The 19,976-nt window shown below is 39.2% G+C and overlaps 1 protein-coding gene across 5 annotated transcripts in view; it reads right to left on the bottom strand.

Annotated features, from left to right (window-relative positions):
• Nucleotides 1–19,976, bottom strand: part of LOC131573537 (caprin-2-like) — a 32,945-nt gene that overhangs the window by 8,266 nt on the left and 4,703 nt on the right. For 2 of the 5 annotated variants that reach the window (XM_058827585.1, XM_058827584.1), the window contains 12 exons: nt 18,338–18,424; nt 16,209–16,447; nt 14,754–14,836; nt 12,735–12,896; nt 12,181–12,224; nt 10,005–10,844; nt 4,717–4,848; nt 4,420–4,507; nt 3,921–3,976; nt 3,226–3,327; nt 1,513–1,623; nt 729–881 (listed from right to left, as the gene is read on the bottom strand). In XM_058827585.1, coding sequence (XP_058683568.1) covers nt 729–881; nt 1,513–1,623; nt 3,226–3,327; nt 3,921–3,976; nt 4,420–4,507; nt 4,717–4,848; nt 10,005–10,844; nt 12,181–12,224; nt 12,735–12,896; nt 14,754–14,836; nt 16,209–16,447; nt 18,338–18,424 — 2,097 coding nt within the window. The remainder of the gene's footprint in view (nt 1–728; nt 882–1,512; nt 1,624–3,225; nt 3,328–3,920; nt 3,977–4,419; nt 4,508–4,716; nt 4,849–10,004; nt 10,845–12,180; nt 12,225–12,734; nt 12,897–14,753; nt 14,837–16,208; nt 16,448–18,337; nt 18,425–19,976) is intronic. The other 3 variants (XM_058827586.1, XM_058827587.1, XM_058827588.1) reach the window with 2 other exon arrangements.

The following is a 19,976-nucleotide window of genomic DNA, read 5'->3' as shown; positions in this document are numbered from 1 at the left end:
TCATCTTCTGAAGAATGTACCAGAGGAGTAAATGCTGCCTTCCCTTTACTTGATAAAATGGAGACCCTTCCTCTGAATCTCTCTAAGCCTGCACTGCAGATTACCAGAAAGTAGCAATGTTTGTTACTATTTTTTCAGGCCACACACCATTACTGATGTTCTACATTTGCAGTGAACATCTCAAACTGTGTGGACTGTACACTGACTACCTGTTAACAACATAGGATAATATGCAACACCAGTCTTCCAAAAACACATTTTCCATGATTCCAGTAGACTGATGTTTTACCCCACTGAAGCCAACAGTATAACAAGACAAACTCGGGCTTCTGGAAGCATTTTGTCCTAATATCTATATGCTTCAGAATTCCCATTCTCCAACAAAGTCTGTTGGATTTGAAATCTTTTCCCAAGAACAGTGTAAGTGTTCTTTAAGGGCACAGCTATCAATCTGTTGATTTCAGGCCTGACTTCTCCCTCTTAGTTCCTTGAGGCTACTAAGATATCCTAGTATTAGTTTTTTGGCACTATACAGAGCAAAACCAGGATCTTTGTTCTTAGATGATGTCTTTTAAGTTCTGAAGAAATCAAAACCAGAGGACTAATCTAGGTTTTTTTGTTAAAACAAAATGATCTATCACATTCTGTACTATTCCAAGAGAAGCCAGATCCTCAGTGTAAGTCCCAGTTACTCACATTGTTGTCAACTCTGTGTGTTGCATACTTACAGTCTGCATAGCCTGAAAGGGAGCTGCTGTTATTGTGACAGAACTGCTGCTTGCTGGAGGAGACTGAAAGCTTTGTGCTGGTGGCACTGATGGCACAGGGGTGCTTGAAGTAGGCAATGGTGACTGCGGCTCACTTGGGAGGGGAATAGTTGCCTGGGGGAAGAACAAATGTAATGAAAGGTCACTTGATAATTATCAGGCAGTAACAGAAGCAGTTAATTTGTTCTAAAGCCTAGACTGACAGAAGTCAGCAGTTTCTGCAGGATGACATTTGGACATAGTAGAGCTACAAAATAGCTTTTGCTTACAATTTCAAATCTTGCTGTGCATCCTCAGCAAACAGTACTTCTATTGCAGTCTCTGCTGATTAAGTGAAATGTGCCTATGAGCTACTATACATACCATTCTTTGGAATAATATCACTATAAAGAGACATTAGGTATTTTTCCCTGTCACTAAAGACACAGAATGCTTTCTGTTCCATTTAGTAAAAGAAGATTCTTTGGCTGATAGTAAAAATGACTTCTCTTTTCTGGAGGAACTTAGGAAATTTAGGGGGGTCTGATTTTTTTTCCCTGCTTTCCAACTTAATTATGTTTCAGATTAGAAACAATGCTGACTTGTCCAGACAAAGTATTAGCCAGCATTAGGCCTCAGCTGTGCAGATGGCAAAATGAAGTGTTTATACCGGTATTTATAGGAATCAGGAGTCAAAAGGAACATGTCTAAAGCCTTACCATTTCAGCAACTTAAATATGTTTGTACCTTATTTGTGATAGCTCACCTGGGAAATTTCAATCTTTTTAGGCATCAGTGGCTCAGAAATACGTGAACTTGTCTGATACAGAGGCTGGGAAGTATATTTCTCATTCTCTTGAGAAAGTGGTGTTGATGCCTACAAGAAGCCATAATGCACCTGCTATTACAAGGAGTACTACAGAGTCCTGGTAAGGCTATGAAGCACCAGTGCAAAAGTTGAAACAAGCAGATTTTGAAAGACCAGGACAAACATTAATTCAAAAGCCAAAGCATTAGTCATCTTAACCAAAGCTCCAAGTAATTAGCTTTAGAGATTCAGATTTAGATTACTCTTCTTACACAACTGGTTGCACAACTAGCCCTGCAAAGTCAGAACATTTTAAGAATTGCGGACTGCTTCAAGCACAGTCAAGTCTGCAACACACACCTGTCTCACTGAATTAAATGGAAAGTTATGTTGTGCCTTTGGTAAGCTCTGTTGAACAAGGCTGTGCAAAGCCTGTGTGTTCTATTGTTAGCTCACACTTGTAACGCTAAGCTTAGGAGTTGCTTAGTACTTAAATACAGAGCCTAGGGCTAAAGCCTACCAGTGCTGTGCTCACCATCTACACATCAGAGTGCCACAGACAGCACTGGGGTGTACTTGCACACCAGGGGGAGCACTGTCACCATAGAGTGTATTCCCTGGCTGTGCTGGGACCAAAACTTAACTACTGCTTTCCCTGGAAAAGAACAGACACTAGACTTCAAGCTAAAGGGACTAGATGGGCTGGGCATAAGCAACCCTAATCCCAAACAATAAATTCGCATTCTAATAAATCAGATGTTCTACTTTATAGCACAGCACAAGCCTTCTGGATGCATATTGAACAGCAAAATTATTGAATTCTGTCAGCACAAGGAGTCTCATGCACTGTAGAAGGGATAAAAGGTGTCAAGAATTGGGACAAAACTGCTGATTCAAGAGGTCTAAGACTAATAGCCATATCAGTATATAGTATATTAAGAAATAAATTAAGTACTACATACCCAGTATGCTGATAACATGTACATCAGCAAAACAAATGTGAAAAGCAAGAACATTTCCCATTATAATCCACACACTCTGAATTAGAGTCTAACAGGAAAGAGCCAGCTGTGTTCATGAACACAGCAACACAATTCACAAGAGATTTTTAAGACAGTGATCTGCATAAATTTGAACTTTTTGGCTCTAAACAGTATTTGAAGGTTTAACTGCACATAAATACAATTAAGCAACCAAAGTTTTACGTCTTAGTCTCTCAAACACTAACTGAAGAAATGCTGGGAATCTGACTTTTTGATGTTCAGCTATTTCAGTCTTCAGGTTACACACAGGTTCTGCTATTTCATGACAATACCCATCCCAATTTATGCAACCTCTTTTTCATGTTTAGAGGGAATATTCTACACTGTAACCAAAGCAAATATTTATGCTGCTCCCATGTTCCCACAAGAATGTGCACTACACTTTCTAGTGAGAATTTTTCATCCCATACCCTTCCTATGTCCTAAGAACCAGACTGTTCACTCTGCATTCATGCAGTATTAGCAAGACTTCTCCACCCATCTTTAAGAATTCCAGACTGTAAGCTATACTACTGCTGTTACTTGTATGTTGTTCAAGTACAGTTATTCAGAAGGGCCCCAGCTCAGCTGTCTGTTAGGGCTGGCTGTCACACAGATCTGAATGCCAGTGAACCCCAGGGTATGGTACCTGTGGTGTCACCAAGTCTTCAGTTTCAGAGCCAGAAAGAGCATGATCAGCAGATGCTAGGGAAGTGTTTGAACCATGCAGCACCATGGATGAAGCAGCAGCCTTGCAAGAAGAGAAAGCAGATAAGGTTTTGAAAATATAGAATGCAAGTGTTTGGTTTCACTAAAACTCACACCCTCAGTATGTCCAAGTAAACCTCAGCATAATGCAGGGACTGAAGCGTTTCGACCAGTCAGTCTTTTAGGAATTCTTGTTCATGGCAAGGAAACACATTGAAAAGCAAAAGTCACAAGACACACAAGCACAGTGACTGAATTTAAGCTTCATTTCACCACAACTACCAAAGCTTGAGATACAGTCTTTGATTTAAGGACCTTTAAGATGAAAACACTATCTAGGAAAGAAACTAGCTGCTCTTCTGCACACAACTACTGGCTATGACCTCAATCTACAGGTAAAATATGCAAACTATTTCAGCATGTCTTCAACATACTTCAAGAGACTTCAAGCATTTTTTGCCCCTTTTCAACCAGAAGAGCAACCAGCTTTGTCATGATTTGAGTGATCTTACACTCACAAGCTACTACACTGTATGAAATACAAAACTACTGGCAAGAAAAACAACTCAGGTATTAAGTCCATGCTGGTAAATAACCTCTATCTACCTCTTCAGGCTAGTCCCAACTTCAACTTACCTTAAGGGGCTGTTGAAGAAAATCACTCTGACTTGGCAGTTTCTGCTCTTTTGAAGCTGTAAAAATAGAATGCATTAAGCAAAATTTACTTGTAAATTCAAACACTACATATAGTTTTGATGTGCAGTTCTATTTTTTTAAAACATTTCATGGTATGTGAAGACGCAAAGTGTTTTTACCATATGGACTGCAAATATTTAAACCTAGCATTAGTAAGGCACAACAAATTGAAAACTTCAGATTTTCGGTAAAAGAGGACAAGTATTAAATGACAAAAATATTTTTATCACAGAAAAGATAGTCACTTACCAGATTAAGAAAAAATTAATAAACTGGGTAATTGAGTTATACAGCCCAAGATCCACCCAGTCTTTTAGCATGGTCTGTTCTTTATATTTAAGTAAGCTGTCTTCACCAGGCCTACTGATCTACAGCCCAATCAAACCCTGTTAGTGCTTGTAAAATTTTACATAGCATTTACACTTAGAGTATCACTTACCTACAGGACTACTTGCTGGAGTAACTGAAGGAGGTTGGGATGAACCAATGGCACTTGGTGAAGCTTTATCAAAATCCAGAATGGACTCCTTTCAAAAAAAAAAATCACCATTGGGTAGAAAAAATCATTAAACTCTAGGTATAAATGAAACATTATCACTTGACAAGCTGCTTTTAGCCATTTAGGGCTAAATTCATTCATTCAGTGCCAACACACTGTCAGCAAACAGTCAGCACTGTTTTCTCTAACCCAGTAGGAACTGGAGCTCTGTGCCTACAACAGCAGGGAAAAACATACTTGCATGAAGTTGTAGGTCCCTTGTATCTGAGTCATCAGATCCTGAAGTTTTTCCCTTCTCAATACTGGATCTTTTGGAAGAGTTGAAGTAGAACAAAATTCTGCAGCTGGCTGATGTACAGGTTTAGGCACCTAATAAGGAGAAATTATATTAAATCTAATACTGGAAGCAAGACAAGCTGTCTTATCCAATGTACTTCCAGACTAAGCTAGAGGTGTCAGACACTGTGGGCCAAGGAATTCTGTGCACTTATTGATATTTCCTGAATCAAGTTTTCACTTTATTAAAAAAAATTGGCTTCCTGTTGCTACAATTAGTTAAGCCATAGATTTCATAGAATGGTTTGGGTTGGAAGACAGCTTGAAGATTATCTAGTTCCAACTCCCCTGCCATGGGCAGGAACATCTTTCACAGATTAATTCACTTCAGTTTCTTAGAGTCAAATGTAAAGAAGTTGCCTGCATCTAGTGCAAAATTAGGCACTTCCATCTAAGGAAACTCACTTCTCAGTTGAGGGCCAGAACAAACTTAAAAATCAAAGCTATATCACTCGAGGTTTATTTCCCCCCATTAGAGCCTACACCAATAAGTACAGATCTTTTATTAGGAGGGCATTTCCAGACATTCTGAAGAAATTGTGCTTAAGAGATGCATTGCAAGCAAATAATTCAGGAAGAGACCAAAGTGTTTCTACCAAAAAGCCATAGTCTCAATGCACCACCTCCTGCAGAAAGTATTACATCCAAGCTTGGCACAAATATACCTGTGCTCCCCCACACAAGAGCCTAACAGGGACTTTTGCAGGGCTTTACTACTCCTTGATTATTTTAGCTGGCTCCTTAACTCTTTTCCATCCCAACTGGTTCTCACTCCACTTTAAAAGAAGGATATGTTTTGTCAGAGAACAAGTCAGCCTAAGGTAACAAAAATCATAATAGTAATCTCCTAAAGCAGCAGAAGCCCTGTTATTTATAGAGTGACAACAATATTGAACTGTCTAGATAGTCTAACATGCCTTTTGAAAGCAGCATGGAGAAGAGGTAGGCTCATTAGCAGTATTTTAAAACAATTTTTTGTGGTTCTCAAAAGTTTTACTGCTCTTATCTTTGTCTGTGCAGCTAGAGGGAGGCAAATCTGAAGATATTTAGTTGCATTATTTCAAGTGGTCCAAATGTTGAGATATGCAGGAACATGTGAAAGCCTTTCTTTCCCTATGGGACAAACAGCTGTGTTTCTAGCAGGAGGTTACAACTTCAATATATTGTATAGCAGTGTTATTGAGTATTTGCATGAAGTCATTGGACAATATATGGCAGAAATGTATTTGTGTTATGATGACAATTATCACACTAAATCCACCACAAAAAAAACGTGCTCTGTACACTTTTAGGACAAATCTAAGAACACTCTTGTATTTCCTTTTTAACAGTTTTCTGAAGCTAATCTCTGGCCTTTGCAGAAATTCCAATACCATGCACAGGCAAGAAGCTTACAGCACATGATTAACTCTGGAGGACTCAGTTTCTAGTATCTATGTGGCCCACATGATAGCTGCTTGACAAGCTGTGAGAAGTTTTATTTGATTCTATAGTTAAGAGTGCATCTTTGTACAGCTCTATCTTAATTAGAAATTCTGCTGCACAAGCACTACATTTAACTTCCAGTTAAATACAAGTTTATATTCTATAGCTTCCAATAATGAACAGTAACTACAGCTACTACAGCTTTTAAAGATATAAGTGTAGGACAAAAGCTACTGTTGCATTAAGTTAATCTCAGTGAGCTATAGATTCAGTTACTGGCAATCCAGATCTTTCTGTCCATCACTTTTAGTCCTCACTTACAAAGTCTTAAATTTACAGCATTTTCTGTCATAGTAAATCCATTATGGGTTAAACTGATTCATGCTTTTGTTACCCGCTTCCTCCTCATTACCATTTCTACTAAGACACAAGGATAGTACTGGTTCTGGATGTTTGAAAATGGGTAACAGAAGCTTTCCAACTTTAGGTGACCTAACTAGGTCAGCCTGGTAGGGCCTAAAGTTCTTAAGACAGTCCATTAGCTATGTAAGTGAGACTTGTATATTAAACACAAAAAAAAAGTAGAAAAAGCCCAAAGAGCATGGAAGCAGAAAAGACTTGTCTCTTTTGCTTCCAAATATGATAAAATTCCTGTATGCTTTTACAATTTGTCAGAGCTTTTATCTCCTTTCCTAGCTCATACTCTATGCACTCTGTTGGTAGCATTCTTTACTTCAAGAAGTTCAAGAATGCTGGGTTACATATATTATACCAGGGCTTTCAGCTAGGACTGAAACACAGACTTTCCATTCCATAGAATTTATTTTCTAGTTCATATAGATATTAAAATACACTAGCCAGAAGAAGCTGTAGTGAAGTTTCCTCGTATTGATTTGCTGCTTTGCTGATACTTAGGGGTTCAAAGCCACAATATTTAAGTGCAAAATAAGATCATATGCAGAAAGGTATCAGGAAATTAAAGTATTTCAGTTTTTATGCTTTTTATAAAAAAGAGATACTTTGAAGAGCCGGTACTTGACATTCTGAAGATGTTGTCTTTCTAGCCTGCAACTAGGTGCTGTTTCTAGTAGTCATTAAAAACTAACACCAGACTCTGATCTATTAGTCTGGCTCAGATCAAACCTGTACATGCTAAGATCAGTTAGCACTAATCTGAATGTTGCTTGAACCACTAGAGTTGAACAGCGTCGGTAAATTCAGAGTATTTTGTCATAAGAACTGTTTCTGAAATCTAACTTCAACACTACTTATACATTTAGCAGAATGCATCGTGACTTCCATTCAGAGAATTGAAACATCTAGAATTTGTTCTAGGACCTGTTAAACCATTGCAAATAAACCAATGGCCACTCTGGAATTTGGCTAGTCAGAATGCCTATATACCAGGGACTCCTGTTAAAGCTGGATTTTTAGAGACTGAATGTCTACTTACATGCAAACACTAACATACCACCTCATTTCATACCATCTCATTTACTAGTGAAACTTCATTCTATGAGACAGGACTTCAATTCCTCTTTAGGTTTGTTAGTTATGGAGTACTAAACAAGGTGGAATGGTGATACCTAAGCTGTAAGCAGTGACTGCCATGTAGATACACAATTAAAATCTGCTTTCTACTCAGAGCAGCATTCACAGCAGGTATGAATTAAATGACATGCTAGATGACAGCACAAGCCAAACTGCTTTGCTTTCCCATACCAGGCCACAAATTCAGCTCTAATCAAGTTTGCTGGTCCACAGGTTGCACAAGCATTTAAACAGAACAAGAGTTAAAACAGGTCTGCACATCAGCTCACCCTGCTATCTTAGGCTCAGCTTCTTACAGTATTGCACCTTAAGGTATATTAAGTTAAACAAGCATATTTTTATATCTCAAAACAGTTTTTTTTAAAGACCTCAGAGTTTTAAGAGTTAGTTTCAGCTCAGAGGGCAGCAGCAATGGCACAGGTCTTTCATCTGCCATGCCCATGTCTCTGCACAAGAGCATTTATAGATTCTCAGAAACACAGAGATCCAGCTACAGCACTGCATTGCCTCTTTTTTACATAAGCAAGGGCAAGAAAAATTGTTATCTGAAAAGTTTAACATGATTTTAATTGTTCTTTTTATGCACCTCAAGTCAAAGATGTAATTTTTTAAAAACTGGTTATGGGAACTAGTTATGTTGACAGTACATTGTTTTCTACTCATTCAATATATTTTTGGTATTAGGATTTCTCAATAGCAACTAAACAAAAATAAAGCCAGCTGATGCTTTCCTATGGTCTATGTAAAGCCAAGTTTGAATACTTTAAAATATGTTTTGTTTACTTAGTTCAGCAACCCCCCTTCAGTGACCTCACATTCCAGCATTTCGTTTAAATTTTGCCAGTATACTGCGCACCTGTACACTACTAGGGAGATTCAGAAGCAGTTTGCAAGTTTCTCCAGATGACTGGAGACCCTCCTCTTTACTCACTGCAGCAGTTTTCTCAACCACTTAAGCAATCCATCTATCCATCCCTTATAAAAATAAGAGGAAGCATCTTCTCATTAGGAAGCATCTTGCATTTAAGATAACCTGACACCAGAAATTCCAAGGCACCTTACCAGTGCTCGTGACTAATGCAGAGCTTAGTTTCAGTTATAGGAATACTGTGCATAGTTGGATGTACAACACCTATTTGTACTCAGAGTTACTTAGTGAAGCAACCAGATTTTCCACCTGTACCACCACCAGTGGACACAAGATTCTACTCAGCTTGAGTGTAAAGATGGATCAATCTGAAACACCTTAATCCCATGTTGTTACCCAGTGCTGCATTGTTACATACTTTTTTAATCTCGTATTTAACCTTCGGTTTGCGGTCCCGCTTCTAGGCACAAGAACATTCATTTTTCAGTTATGCCAGGTTTACCAGCAAGATACAGGCTCAATCATTTGCCACAAGTAACATGGGATGTACTGCTTCCTGCTTTCTTGCAGGAAGATAGTAATGGTGACAATACCACATACAGAGAACTGCTCAATTCCCCATATTTTCTTCCTGAAGTCTACCTTTAGATTAACATTTCTCTTAGTGACCAAAGGCAGACATGGCAGAGCTCAGTTTTCTGTTTTGACAGTGGTCAGCTGTGTTGCTACCCAAGCACAGGTGAGAAAGAAGGTAATGTGACCAAAGGGTAGCAGCCTGTTCAGCTATAAGCCATGCAATGGCTTTCATTTTACATTTCTAACACTATGCTATTGTTAAACTCCCAGGACAGCAATATGGTTTATGCATTCATCTGGAAATACATATTTAAGCCCCTGTACAGTTGGTGTTGCTTGATCTAGACATTAGATCTCTCTTGAATCAGCAGCTATTTTAATCAAAAGCCTAAAAATTACTGAAGTGTTATTTGCATGCAGCCACAAAGTATTTGATCCCTGGATGAGTCATACCTGCTTTGTACTGCTAACAGTGGCCAGTGCCAATAGCTACAGATGAACCAAGTTAATTCTCCTGTCTTATGCATAAAGCAGTTATTCAAGGTTCAAACACAGAAATACTGTGCTGATGTAAAAAGCAAAGCAGACTATCTTGCTATTCAGATATAAACTTTAGTCGCCAGAATTATTTCCCCCAAGAAAGAATGAAATGGGAGTCTAAATACTGGCCTACAAAATACACCTTAGACACTTCTGCTAATAGGTGGCTTTATTCCAATCTGCTAATGTCAAAAGCTTATGACAGATAATACTACATATGCCAACTCACTTCTTTGGGTTCCATATCAAACTTCTTTGGCCCCATCTGTTCCTTTGGCCCCATACTGGCAGCTGCCCAGGACTTCGGAGGGTTCTGTAACTGCGGTGATGACACTTGCTGCTGCCTGTCAGCTTTTTCCCAAGCCTCTCGAGTCTCCTGCTTCTTTTGTTCTGGCTCCTCCCTAACATGTGCAGCCCAAGCCTTCATAGGCTCCTGCTTCTTTTGCTCTGGCTCTTCCCTAACAGGCACTTCCCATGTTTTCATAGGGTCTGGCTTCTTTTGTTCTGGTTGTTCCCTAGTTTGGGTTACCCAAGGTTTTGGAGATTCCTGCTTTTCTTCTGGTTCTTCCTTAACTTTGGTTACCCAAGGTTTTGAGGACTCCTGCTTTTTCTGCTCCTGCTCTTCCCTAACATTTGTTACCCATGGCTTAGGTGATTCCTGTTTCTTCAGGTCCTGCTCTTCCCTGACCTTTGCTACCCAGGGTTGGGGAGACTCCTGCTCCTCTCGGACACGTGCTACCCATGCCTTTGGAGCTTCCAGCTTCTTTTGTTGTTCCTCCTCCACACGGGTCTCCCAGGACTTTGCAGACTCACGCTTCTGTTCCTCCTCTTTAGCACGAGCTTCCCAAGGCTTTGGAGAATCTGGTCTTTTTAGCTCCTGCTGTCTAACACGAGCTTCCCAAGGCTTTAAGGTCTCTTGTTTCTGCTCCTGCTCTTTAATATCAACAAGCATCTCCCAGGACTTTGGAGGTTCTTGTTTTTTAGCACACTCGGCTTCCCAAGATCTGGGCTCTTCTGGCTTCTTCTTGACAGAGTATTCTGCTTCAGGCAAATAACGCCTGTTGAGAAACTATATAGACCAAAGAAACTTAATGGCTCCCAAGAACACATTTTGCTACTACAGTTCAGGTCAGTTAAATTAGGTCACCCATTTACTGAAAACTGCTGACTAAAAGCAGAGCCTAGACAGTCTAAGCACTAGTCATAGAAACTATGTGGCCATGGCTTTATCCTACAACACTGCAGACTAGCTTTGCTTGGCATGCCATAGAGAAACAGGACAGTGCTGAACAGCACAAGTAAAACCCAGCTGAGTGAATCTACTGCCCTTATCCTCAATGCTACCTCATGTTCCTAGGCAGTAACAATGTCAAGCTCAATTGTGATCTTTATAAAGGTAGCTATCCTTCTAAGCACCTAAAAAGCTCTGGTACTATATTAGCAGACATTCTGATAAGGACCCCAATATATTAGATCCAGAAACCAAGTATAACCCTCATTCTTAGTGGAGTTTTAATACTAAATTGTCACTAGATCCTCAGATTTAGTACCACTGGACTTCAACTGCAGGCTGTGTTTAGTGTCAGTAAGTAAGAGTTCAATGATGATATCCTAAGTTTTTCTAAGTTACCACTTTGTCATGAACAGGAAGCAAATACATAAAGTGAAGAATGTACAAGGTTCACTGGCTGAGATCTTTTTTTCTGGCTAGACACCAGATGAGAGTCAGGTAACAGTGTTACCAGTAAGTTACAAAACCTTGCTCTAGAGTACACCCTCTAGTGGGATACATGGGAAACGGGGATTCATCATTTTAAGAACTAGTATTTCCACCTGGAAAAGGCACCCTCTTTCATACTTTTTGAACCAGGATTTCTATTCTACTGACAGTCAAAGCCAGAATTCAGCAGGCTGAAGAGCTGCTGAAACAGATCTACACACCCCTGTGCACAAAAGTCTGTATTGGGTTTCCTACTTTCTTGACAAATCAGAGTAAGACCAACATCATTCTCAACCCCACCAATATCAAGCCTACTGCAACAAGCATAGCTCTTACAGACAGCTTTAGTAGATGTCTATTTTTTCTATTCCACAGTACACAAAAGATCAGTGTTTCCACTCTAAAGGCTGATGCTTTGTTTTATTCAGGAAAGTGCCAGAGCATTAAAGTACTATACTGCTTCATGTAATCCTGCTCCATTTATCCCAAAATAAAATCCAAGATGCCATAAATTTAGGGTTAAAAAGAGAAAGGCAACCAAGTCTTTAATGCTTCCTACATCTAGCAATACTTAGATTGCTGTTCTGACTCCCTTTTTAAGTTTAAAAAAGGGCTGCAGAAGAGCATTTATGAGCCTGATAAGCCACAATACTAAAGGCAAGCAATTAACAGTAGAGTATCTTACCTCCTGTGGCTGTATTTCAGATTTCATAAGCTCCATAATGGATTCTAGAGAAAGGAAGTTAATTTGTTTCAACTGATCAAATGCAGAAAGGTAGATCAAACACTAGTAACTCTTTAAATCTATTTAAATAGTAGTACAAATTTGCTAGACCAAATATTCTGAAAACTTAGCTTATCATTCAACATGCTATTTGTTGACAAGCTTTTATTTTCTGACTGTTTTACAGCTGCAGAAGTTTAGAATTAAACAAAAAACATTTTATAGTATTCATAATTTTGTTATCCTAATATGTAACATTCCCCAATATATAACACAAGACAGTTCCCACATCTTCAACTTTCTCAGAAGGCAAAAGCATTCTATTACTATGATTTAATGTTTTTTTCTATGTCATTAGCTAAGGTAGGGCTGGAAGCCCTGCAGGTTCCATTTCAGTTACTACATTGCAAGTAAGCTACAGCACAGCATTAGATTTAGCATTAAGCTATGCAAAGTCAGTGCTCAGTTCAAGCCTTTCCCAACACTGATAAAAATTGAACCCTGTAATATTCCACCTGGTTCTTTGGCAGACTCTCCCTTTGACAGCTGTCTTGTTTTCTCAGGTTTTCTATTTACTTCTTCCAATTCTTTAACTGGCACAGTGGTGCGAGGAGCTGGAATACTTTCAAAGTAGCCAGAGTCTAGAAGCTTGGATAACAGGTCCTTCATGTGTTTATCTAAAGAATAAAAATCCACAAAGTTAAAATAGCAAAATCTGAAATTAAGGGGTATTCAGATTACAGATTTAGACTTGTTACTTCCTCCCTTTATATGAACTGGAGTTTCTCCGAGTTCACACATCTCACCAACCTATAGCAATGAAATGTTTTAGTACAGGAAATTATTTGACTGTTTAATTAAATGCAGTTGGAAACATCTTTACAATCCCATGCAAGACTGCAGCTTGTGTTTAAATGCCCACAAGGTAAACACAGAGCCACCAGGTCTCCCACATGCTTAGAAAAGGATTTGATTACCATGTATAAGCTAGCCAGCATTGATACTAAAACCATGTGAGACTGCAACAGAGGTCAAGTTACAGTCACAATGGAACTACTCTATAAGACACTATTGCTGGTAACAGGATGGCATCTTAAAGAAAAGTTAAGAACTGTATAAACAAGCAGGGGAAATGCAAGGGGACTGCTCAGGCTGAGCTTACTCGTCTGAAGCTGGAAAAGATTCAGAGCTGACATGGTTGAACAAAAGCTTAACTGTGTACTCTGAGAAGCACTGTCCAGTTTGCTCCTCTGTGCAAACAAGAAACAGCAGCTTAGAGTAGAGAGTAAGACCTCAGAAGTAACAGTGATTCTAGAAATTGTTTCAAAGGAGCTGGAAACAGGGCAGCCTTGAGGAAGAACATTCAGTGAAAGATCACTCCTATCAGTGACAACCACACAAGCAAGAGTTGTAGCTAGAATTTAATATGGCTATAAAAAACTGTCTTCCAAGGCAATGAACACTAATAAAACAACCTAACAGCTTTATCTGAAGTCAAACCTGCACACAAAGGGATGCAAGACTGACACTAAAGGGATTGAGATACCGATAAACAATCTGTTCATGTCAACAGATACAAGGCTAAGGTTACCAGCCTGCAGCAATCCAAGTTTGCAGTTTGTTCAGAAATATATGGAAAGATTTAATATCTAGTTGTCAGTTCAGCTACCTGTATGTGGAAGTTAAACAGGGCACACTAATGCTCTGTTCTAACAGTTTCAGCATCGTTGTCAGTAACAAATGAAAGATTCCTGCCACATAGCTGCTACAAGATTGGTATAACACAACAAGCAAGGGATGTTTCCAATAGAAAAGACACTACAACTCAATTAAGGGGAGTTTCCTCACAAGCAAGTTGTAAATAGGAGCACAATGTGTATGTTGGCTTACAACCAGGGATTTTGGAACTGTGGCACAAATGGAAGATCTACAGAGTCCACAGGTTTTGGTATGCTTGAAAAGTAAGGACACTTGGATTACATCAAAGAAAGCTGCACTGTGCATGATGAGATCCCAGCAAATTCCATTAATGACTACCTTTCCCTAGTGTGGTGTCCTCCACTGTAGGGAGGCAACAGGTATGAGTCTAGAATTCCTACAAAAAGACGACTCTTCAATGCAGTGGAACCTTCAGCTCAGGGCAAATGAAGCTTTGTAATACATCAGTGTACTCAACTAAGCATTTCACAGCTGGGAACTGCTCCAAGCTTAACCCATTTGCATGTAACTATAGGAAAAGCTTCCCACTGTTCTGTAAGGTATTCATGCATCAGGTTTTGAGTTGCTACCATCATTATTCCTCAAAAATATTCTAGTACGCTGAATGAAGACTGTCTTGACTTGAAAATGAAAGCACGTGGCATTGTGATTGACCTGCATGCAACTGAGCTAGGAACATCCATTCAACCTTGGATAACTGAGATACACATATCACTTGCAAGTGCTTAATTTGGTATCCTTCCATGTGTTTTAAGACATTTAACAAGCACACAAATTTTAGAACTTTAAGTTATTTCTCTAGATTAGACACTCACATGTTGTTCCAACCACAGGTTTCTCACTTCCTTCTAGAAGGTCCCAGAGGTATAGAGATGATTGTTCCATCTGGTCTTCGACACTAAAACATATGACAGTTTTACCAGGTAGAATCATAGCCAAGATCAAGTGCTGCATTATCCCAATACCCCTCATTTTATGACATTCACTGATGTCCAGCTTTCCAAACCAAGGCTGCATATATGGAGTGAAAAGTAAGCTCTGAAATCACTGGAAACAATCTGTCTCTGTCCGCACAAGATTTAACCAAGCAAACCTAACTTCTTTTGTTGGTCAAAATAGAGATTCTAAGCACTGCCCCACAAGACCACATGGCTGAATTTCATTCCAAGCCAGGATTCCCAAATCAGGGCAACAATTGCTGTTTAATCAGCTGGTCACATTTACTGGATGATATTGTACAGGTGCAACCAACAATAGCTACCACTCTCACTAACTAGCAGCTCCTGGGAAAACTTGGCTACAAGTCCAGGATCTATCTCCTCCAGATGATGGAATTTGCAGTCCACTGTGATGAAACACAGTATCCCAAAGGAAAGGATTATGATTCCTGTAGAAGTATACCATAAGAGTAAGCTATAAACAAAGTTACTTCATTAGGATGAGACACTCCTGTTGTGTAGCTTTTTATAAGCAGCTGTTCTTTGGAAGCAGTTAATTAAAGAGCAAAGACTAGGAAAGTCTTGTGTATGGTAAGTGCTAGAATTTTGAGGCACTTCAAGAATCAGTCCATATTCAAACATGACTTACTCATAAAGTGTCTCAACTTACCACCTAATAACTACTTATTCCTTATTCAAATACAATTCTTGCTGCACTACCCTACCAGACAGGCAGTCACAGTAAGCATGAGCCATCACAGCACCAGAGCAATGCCACATGAGCACTGATACTCACATTACCTCTGTTGACAACCTGGTAACATGCATGACATTTAGTGCAGAGGTATCAAAAACTTCAGGCAATTTGTGAAAACCACTTTGAAGCCAACAGCAGGAGTGTCTCAGGAGCACCATCTTGCATTACTCCAGAACAAAGAAGCTCATCTAAATCATCAATGTAAATGGATTACAGAAAGAGTTCTGATTTCACTGCATTTTTTCACTTCATGAACAGTGAAGAGAAGCAGCACATCCCCAGCCTCCCTGCCAAGGATGGTATTGGACTATGTCCCCTCAGTCCCACAGGAAGTCATAAAGTGGCAAAGTCTGTCTGTAACCTGCACCTGAGGCTGTAATTACTGCAGCCTCCCTCTAATGCTCCAAGTGAGGTAAATCTGTTACATTCCTAATCTCAGACTAAACCAAGTGTACTGAAGAGAATTTTAAATAATGTTCCAAAACATGGTATTTAAAGACATGCCAGTGTCAAGCAGAGGACATTTACCACAACAAATGTAGCATACTTTATTAGACAAAAAGCCCTGAACTCACCGCAAGTTCTCATTTCTTTCTGGACACGTCAGTTTTGCAAATCTTATGAGGTAGTCTAATTCTTTAGAAGGCAAGTATATTGCACCATTCACACCACCTTTGAAATCTTTCTGAACATGTTCTTGAGTGAAGTTCTGCAGCACATACTGGACTTGAAGTATTGTACGCAGCTTTTTCTTCTCTGCTTCAAGCTTCAATAGACTCTCTCTCCGCTGAGCCTTCTTCTGTGCTTTCAGCAGCTATTTTAATGCAAAATTCAACAATTAAACACAATTCAGTGTGTTGAACACTGTTTAGTAACTAGATTCTAGGATAAAACATTGACTTCTAGTACTGATTATCCTACAATGAGGAAATCAACTATTATTAATTTTGGTTAGATAACAGAAGCTCCTAACTCTTCAGCTATCCAGAATCTTTTAAGCACCTCCTTTGCAAGAGCTCCCCATTCATTGACTACACATCTAATTTTGAGTCAAAGTGGATACTGGTACCTTCACTTGTGATATGCCTTTGTGATATCTAGACCCTGCTTATGCCTGCTGGTTGTTTTATTGTAACAGCTTTTAAAAATTGATAGAATTGACACCAATCCATCAATCCAGGCCTAGCTGACCTTTAACATTTATCACAGAGTTAAAGAGGCAGTTGTTTCAAGTTTCTCCTAGTAAGACAGCTGCTCTTCACTTCTGAATACTCCAGTTTAAAGGATACAGCAGAATCCTATAATTACTTCTGTTGGCAGAAGACTGAAATACTCAAATAAGCAACAACATGAGTTACAGAACACATACAGAATATGCATTCAATTTTCTCATCATGTACTAATAGAAGCTATCCAAGTAAATGCAGGATTTAAAATGCCTCAATATGTGTCAAGACCTATGAAAATTTTGTTCCCTACAATACACTGCAAAAGATGCAAGAATGCTGTTGCCAGAATGGCCCCTAGTGTTCCAGTAATGGCTACTGGCTGTAGAATCCATATCAGCAGATGTTAAGAACAAGGTGGGTTGGCCTTTAAATCCAGCATAAATTCAAGAACAAACATGAACTGGTAGAAGCTAATGCTGGATTACTAAAAACACCTGCACAAAGATACAATGGGCCACAAGGTACCAGCCCTTCAGCATTCTGTAGGAGTCAGAGAAATAAGGCCAGAGCAGTGACTAATCATGCTTAGCTTCCCTGCCACTACCTTGGATCAAATCCTCTGTAAGTGTAGAATTTGCTTGAGCCAGGAGACCAGTTTCTCCAAAGAAAAAACACTTGCTTGCATAAAAATAATGTATGTAGTGCTTTAAATCCTGAACAAAGACCTAAATAAAGCACTAAATCTGTGATTTACCACAATTAGAGACATCTGTGGCAGATTAAGCAGCAAACTCCACAAGCTTCAGTTAAATTTTACTGAGGGATGCACTTCTCATTGAAGTCAAAGTGATTTAACACCAGCACTTTCCTTCACCAGAAGCATTAAAAAAGAGATTTGGAAGAGATCTTGGGACACTGTCTCACCCAGCCTCCGAAAAGGCTACAGTGAATCAAGACCAGGTTGCTTAGAGCTTTGTGCAGTTAGGTGGTGAAGAAATCCAAGGACAGATTTTACCACTTTACTTGGCAGCCTGCTTCCAATATTTAATCATCCACTGAGTGACCATTTCCTCCTACCTGGTTGTAGTCTATTTCAAGTAATGATCATTGTTTCTCCTACATCTCCCATCAAAAATCCCAGCTCCACTCTTTCAGTATTTGCTGTATGAAGGACAAAAGTGCATTTCCTGGCAAGCCTTCACTTTACCGGGCCCAGCAAGCCCAGCTATTCCAGGCTCTCCTCACAGGTCTCATTTTCCCAGCACCAGCCATTCAGGGGCCCATCACTGGAGTCACTGAAGCTTCTCTAGCCTTTGGCTATCAAGTGATCAGAAAAATACAACGGGTTAGCAAGTATCAATCAGTTCTCCTTAATCTCCTGCTCCTTAGTCTCTGCCTAGGCTTCACTGCTCCAGGGATATAAAACAGGAACTTCCTAGTATAGGCTGTACAGGAATAGAAGTGTAGCCATTAAAGGAGCAGCACAAATTTTGCAGTTACTTCTTGTCAATATAGAGAAGGACAGTTATACTTACATCTTGGCTAAGTCCCGAGAATGTCTTCTGAAGCTCCTTGGCAAATTCCAGATTGTGCACTACTTCATCATATTTCTCTACTGCCTCCTACAAAGGAATAGATAAAAATCTATTTTTCTTTCTTAAGGCTACTGACTGCAACTCAATTGCCTCGTACTTAACTTCTCATTGTGAAGTAGTAATTTAGTGTGTACTTTTATGAAACTGTAGCTTTTTAAAGATACTGTAGCTGGTACTTTAGCTGTAAATGTCATTCACCCATAACTGTCTGAGATGCAGTGCAAAGCCAGCTCACACCACCAGACAGATATCCTACAAGTTTGCCTATATAGTTCTTGGCCATCAGAGGTAAACAGCTGTTTAAAATCAAACTGGTCAGAAAGTCTGAAAGGAAAACAGGAGAAGTTCAGCACAGATTTTCTACCCTTATGCTTAACTGAATGCCCTTATAGAAAATTTGTACCAATTTTTAGAAATATACAATATTATTATTGTGTACTATATATCACAATTCCAGAAAAAACTCTTTGAAATTTAGTTTTGACAAAAGAAGCCACATTCCTGTCTTCACTAATGGCTTTAACCAGTATTTTACTGGCTAGTCTTCAAAATTACTAACTGCAGTAGATTATTAATTGCATTTTGATATACCCCATTTTTAATGAGTCAGTTAATCTCTCTAAGTTCCCTTGACAGCTATGGAGATAGCAAAATGCTGTAGTTCAGACATGCTGCCCATATCTTCACACCACATGGTGTGAAGTAACAAATTTAATTCCAGTTGTTCACATGTGCTTTACACTCAGCTTGGTTTATGCTCCTGACAGGATATCACAGGTTTTTCTAGAACAGGCCCATCAGTCTAATATAAAGCTCTTTCACAGCAGTGTTAGTGTTTCATCAGTGCAGTGACAAAAGCTTAATCTACTGTCCCAATAAGATTTGGGACATCTGCAAATTCCATATATGTCCCTAAGCAACTGGAAAACAAGTTATATGTTCATTTGTTCAGTTTGATTGCTCAGTTACTTTTATTCCCTTTTTTGTGGTATACTAGATGCCACCAGGACCTAATGCTACTCCAACACAAAGTGCAAGTTCTCACCTGGTAGTTTGGGTTGTTTTCATAAAATTTACCAAGCTGTTTTGAAGTACTATTTAGCAATTCACTTAGCACTTGAGAGAATGACTTCTAAGAATCCAATGCCCACATATTTGAGGAAGACTCACAATTAGCACCAACAATTGACTAGTCAGGTCACAGTAATTGTGCTTTTAACAACACAAATTGCAGAGTAAAACTCCCCACCTGAAAGCATCAAGAACAGCTACCACTGCTCTCATGACAAGCTGTACCTCAGCCCACAGGAAAAGCAATAGCTTTGTTCTGTAACACCTGTTATTAACATTCATTAACAGCATGTTGGAAGAAAAGTACCGAGGAAAATCTGCTCAGCTTGCAAAACAGCACAGCAAGAGCATTTAATTTGCTGGAAGCTCCTCATTTTTGAAACAAATGTTCCCTAATGTAAGGCTAGCACACACATTAGGTCTGGCAGGCACACACCATAAGTAATTACAGTTTAATCCAAACTGCTGCAAAACAAGTTCATCACCAGACATGGACTTCTGTGTGAGA

This window comes from Poecile atricapillus, chromosome Z (assembly GCF_030490865.1).
Source record: "Poecile atricapillus isolate bPoeAtr1 chromosome Z, bPoeAtr1.hap1, whole genome shotgun sequence".
Taxonomy (NCBI): Eukaryota; Metazoa; Chordata; class Aves; order Passeriformes; family Paridae; genus Poecile; species Poecile atricapillus.
The sequence above is the reverse complement of the archived record's forward strand: the minus strand, read 5'-3'. Positions and strand labels throughout refer to the sequence as shown.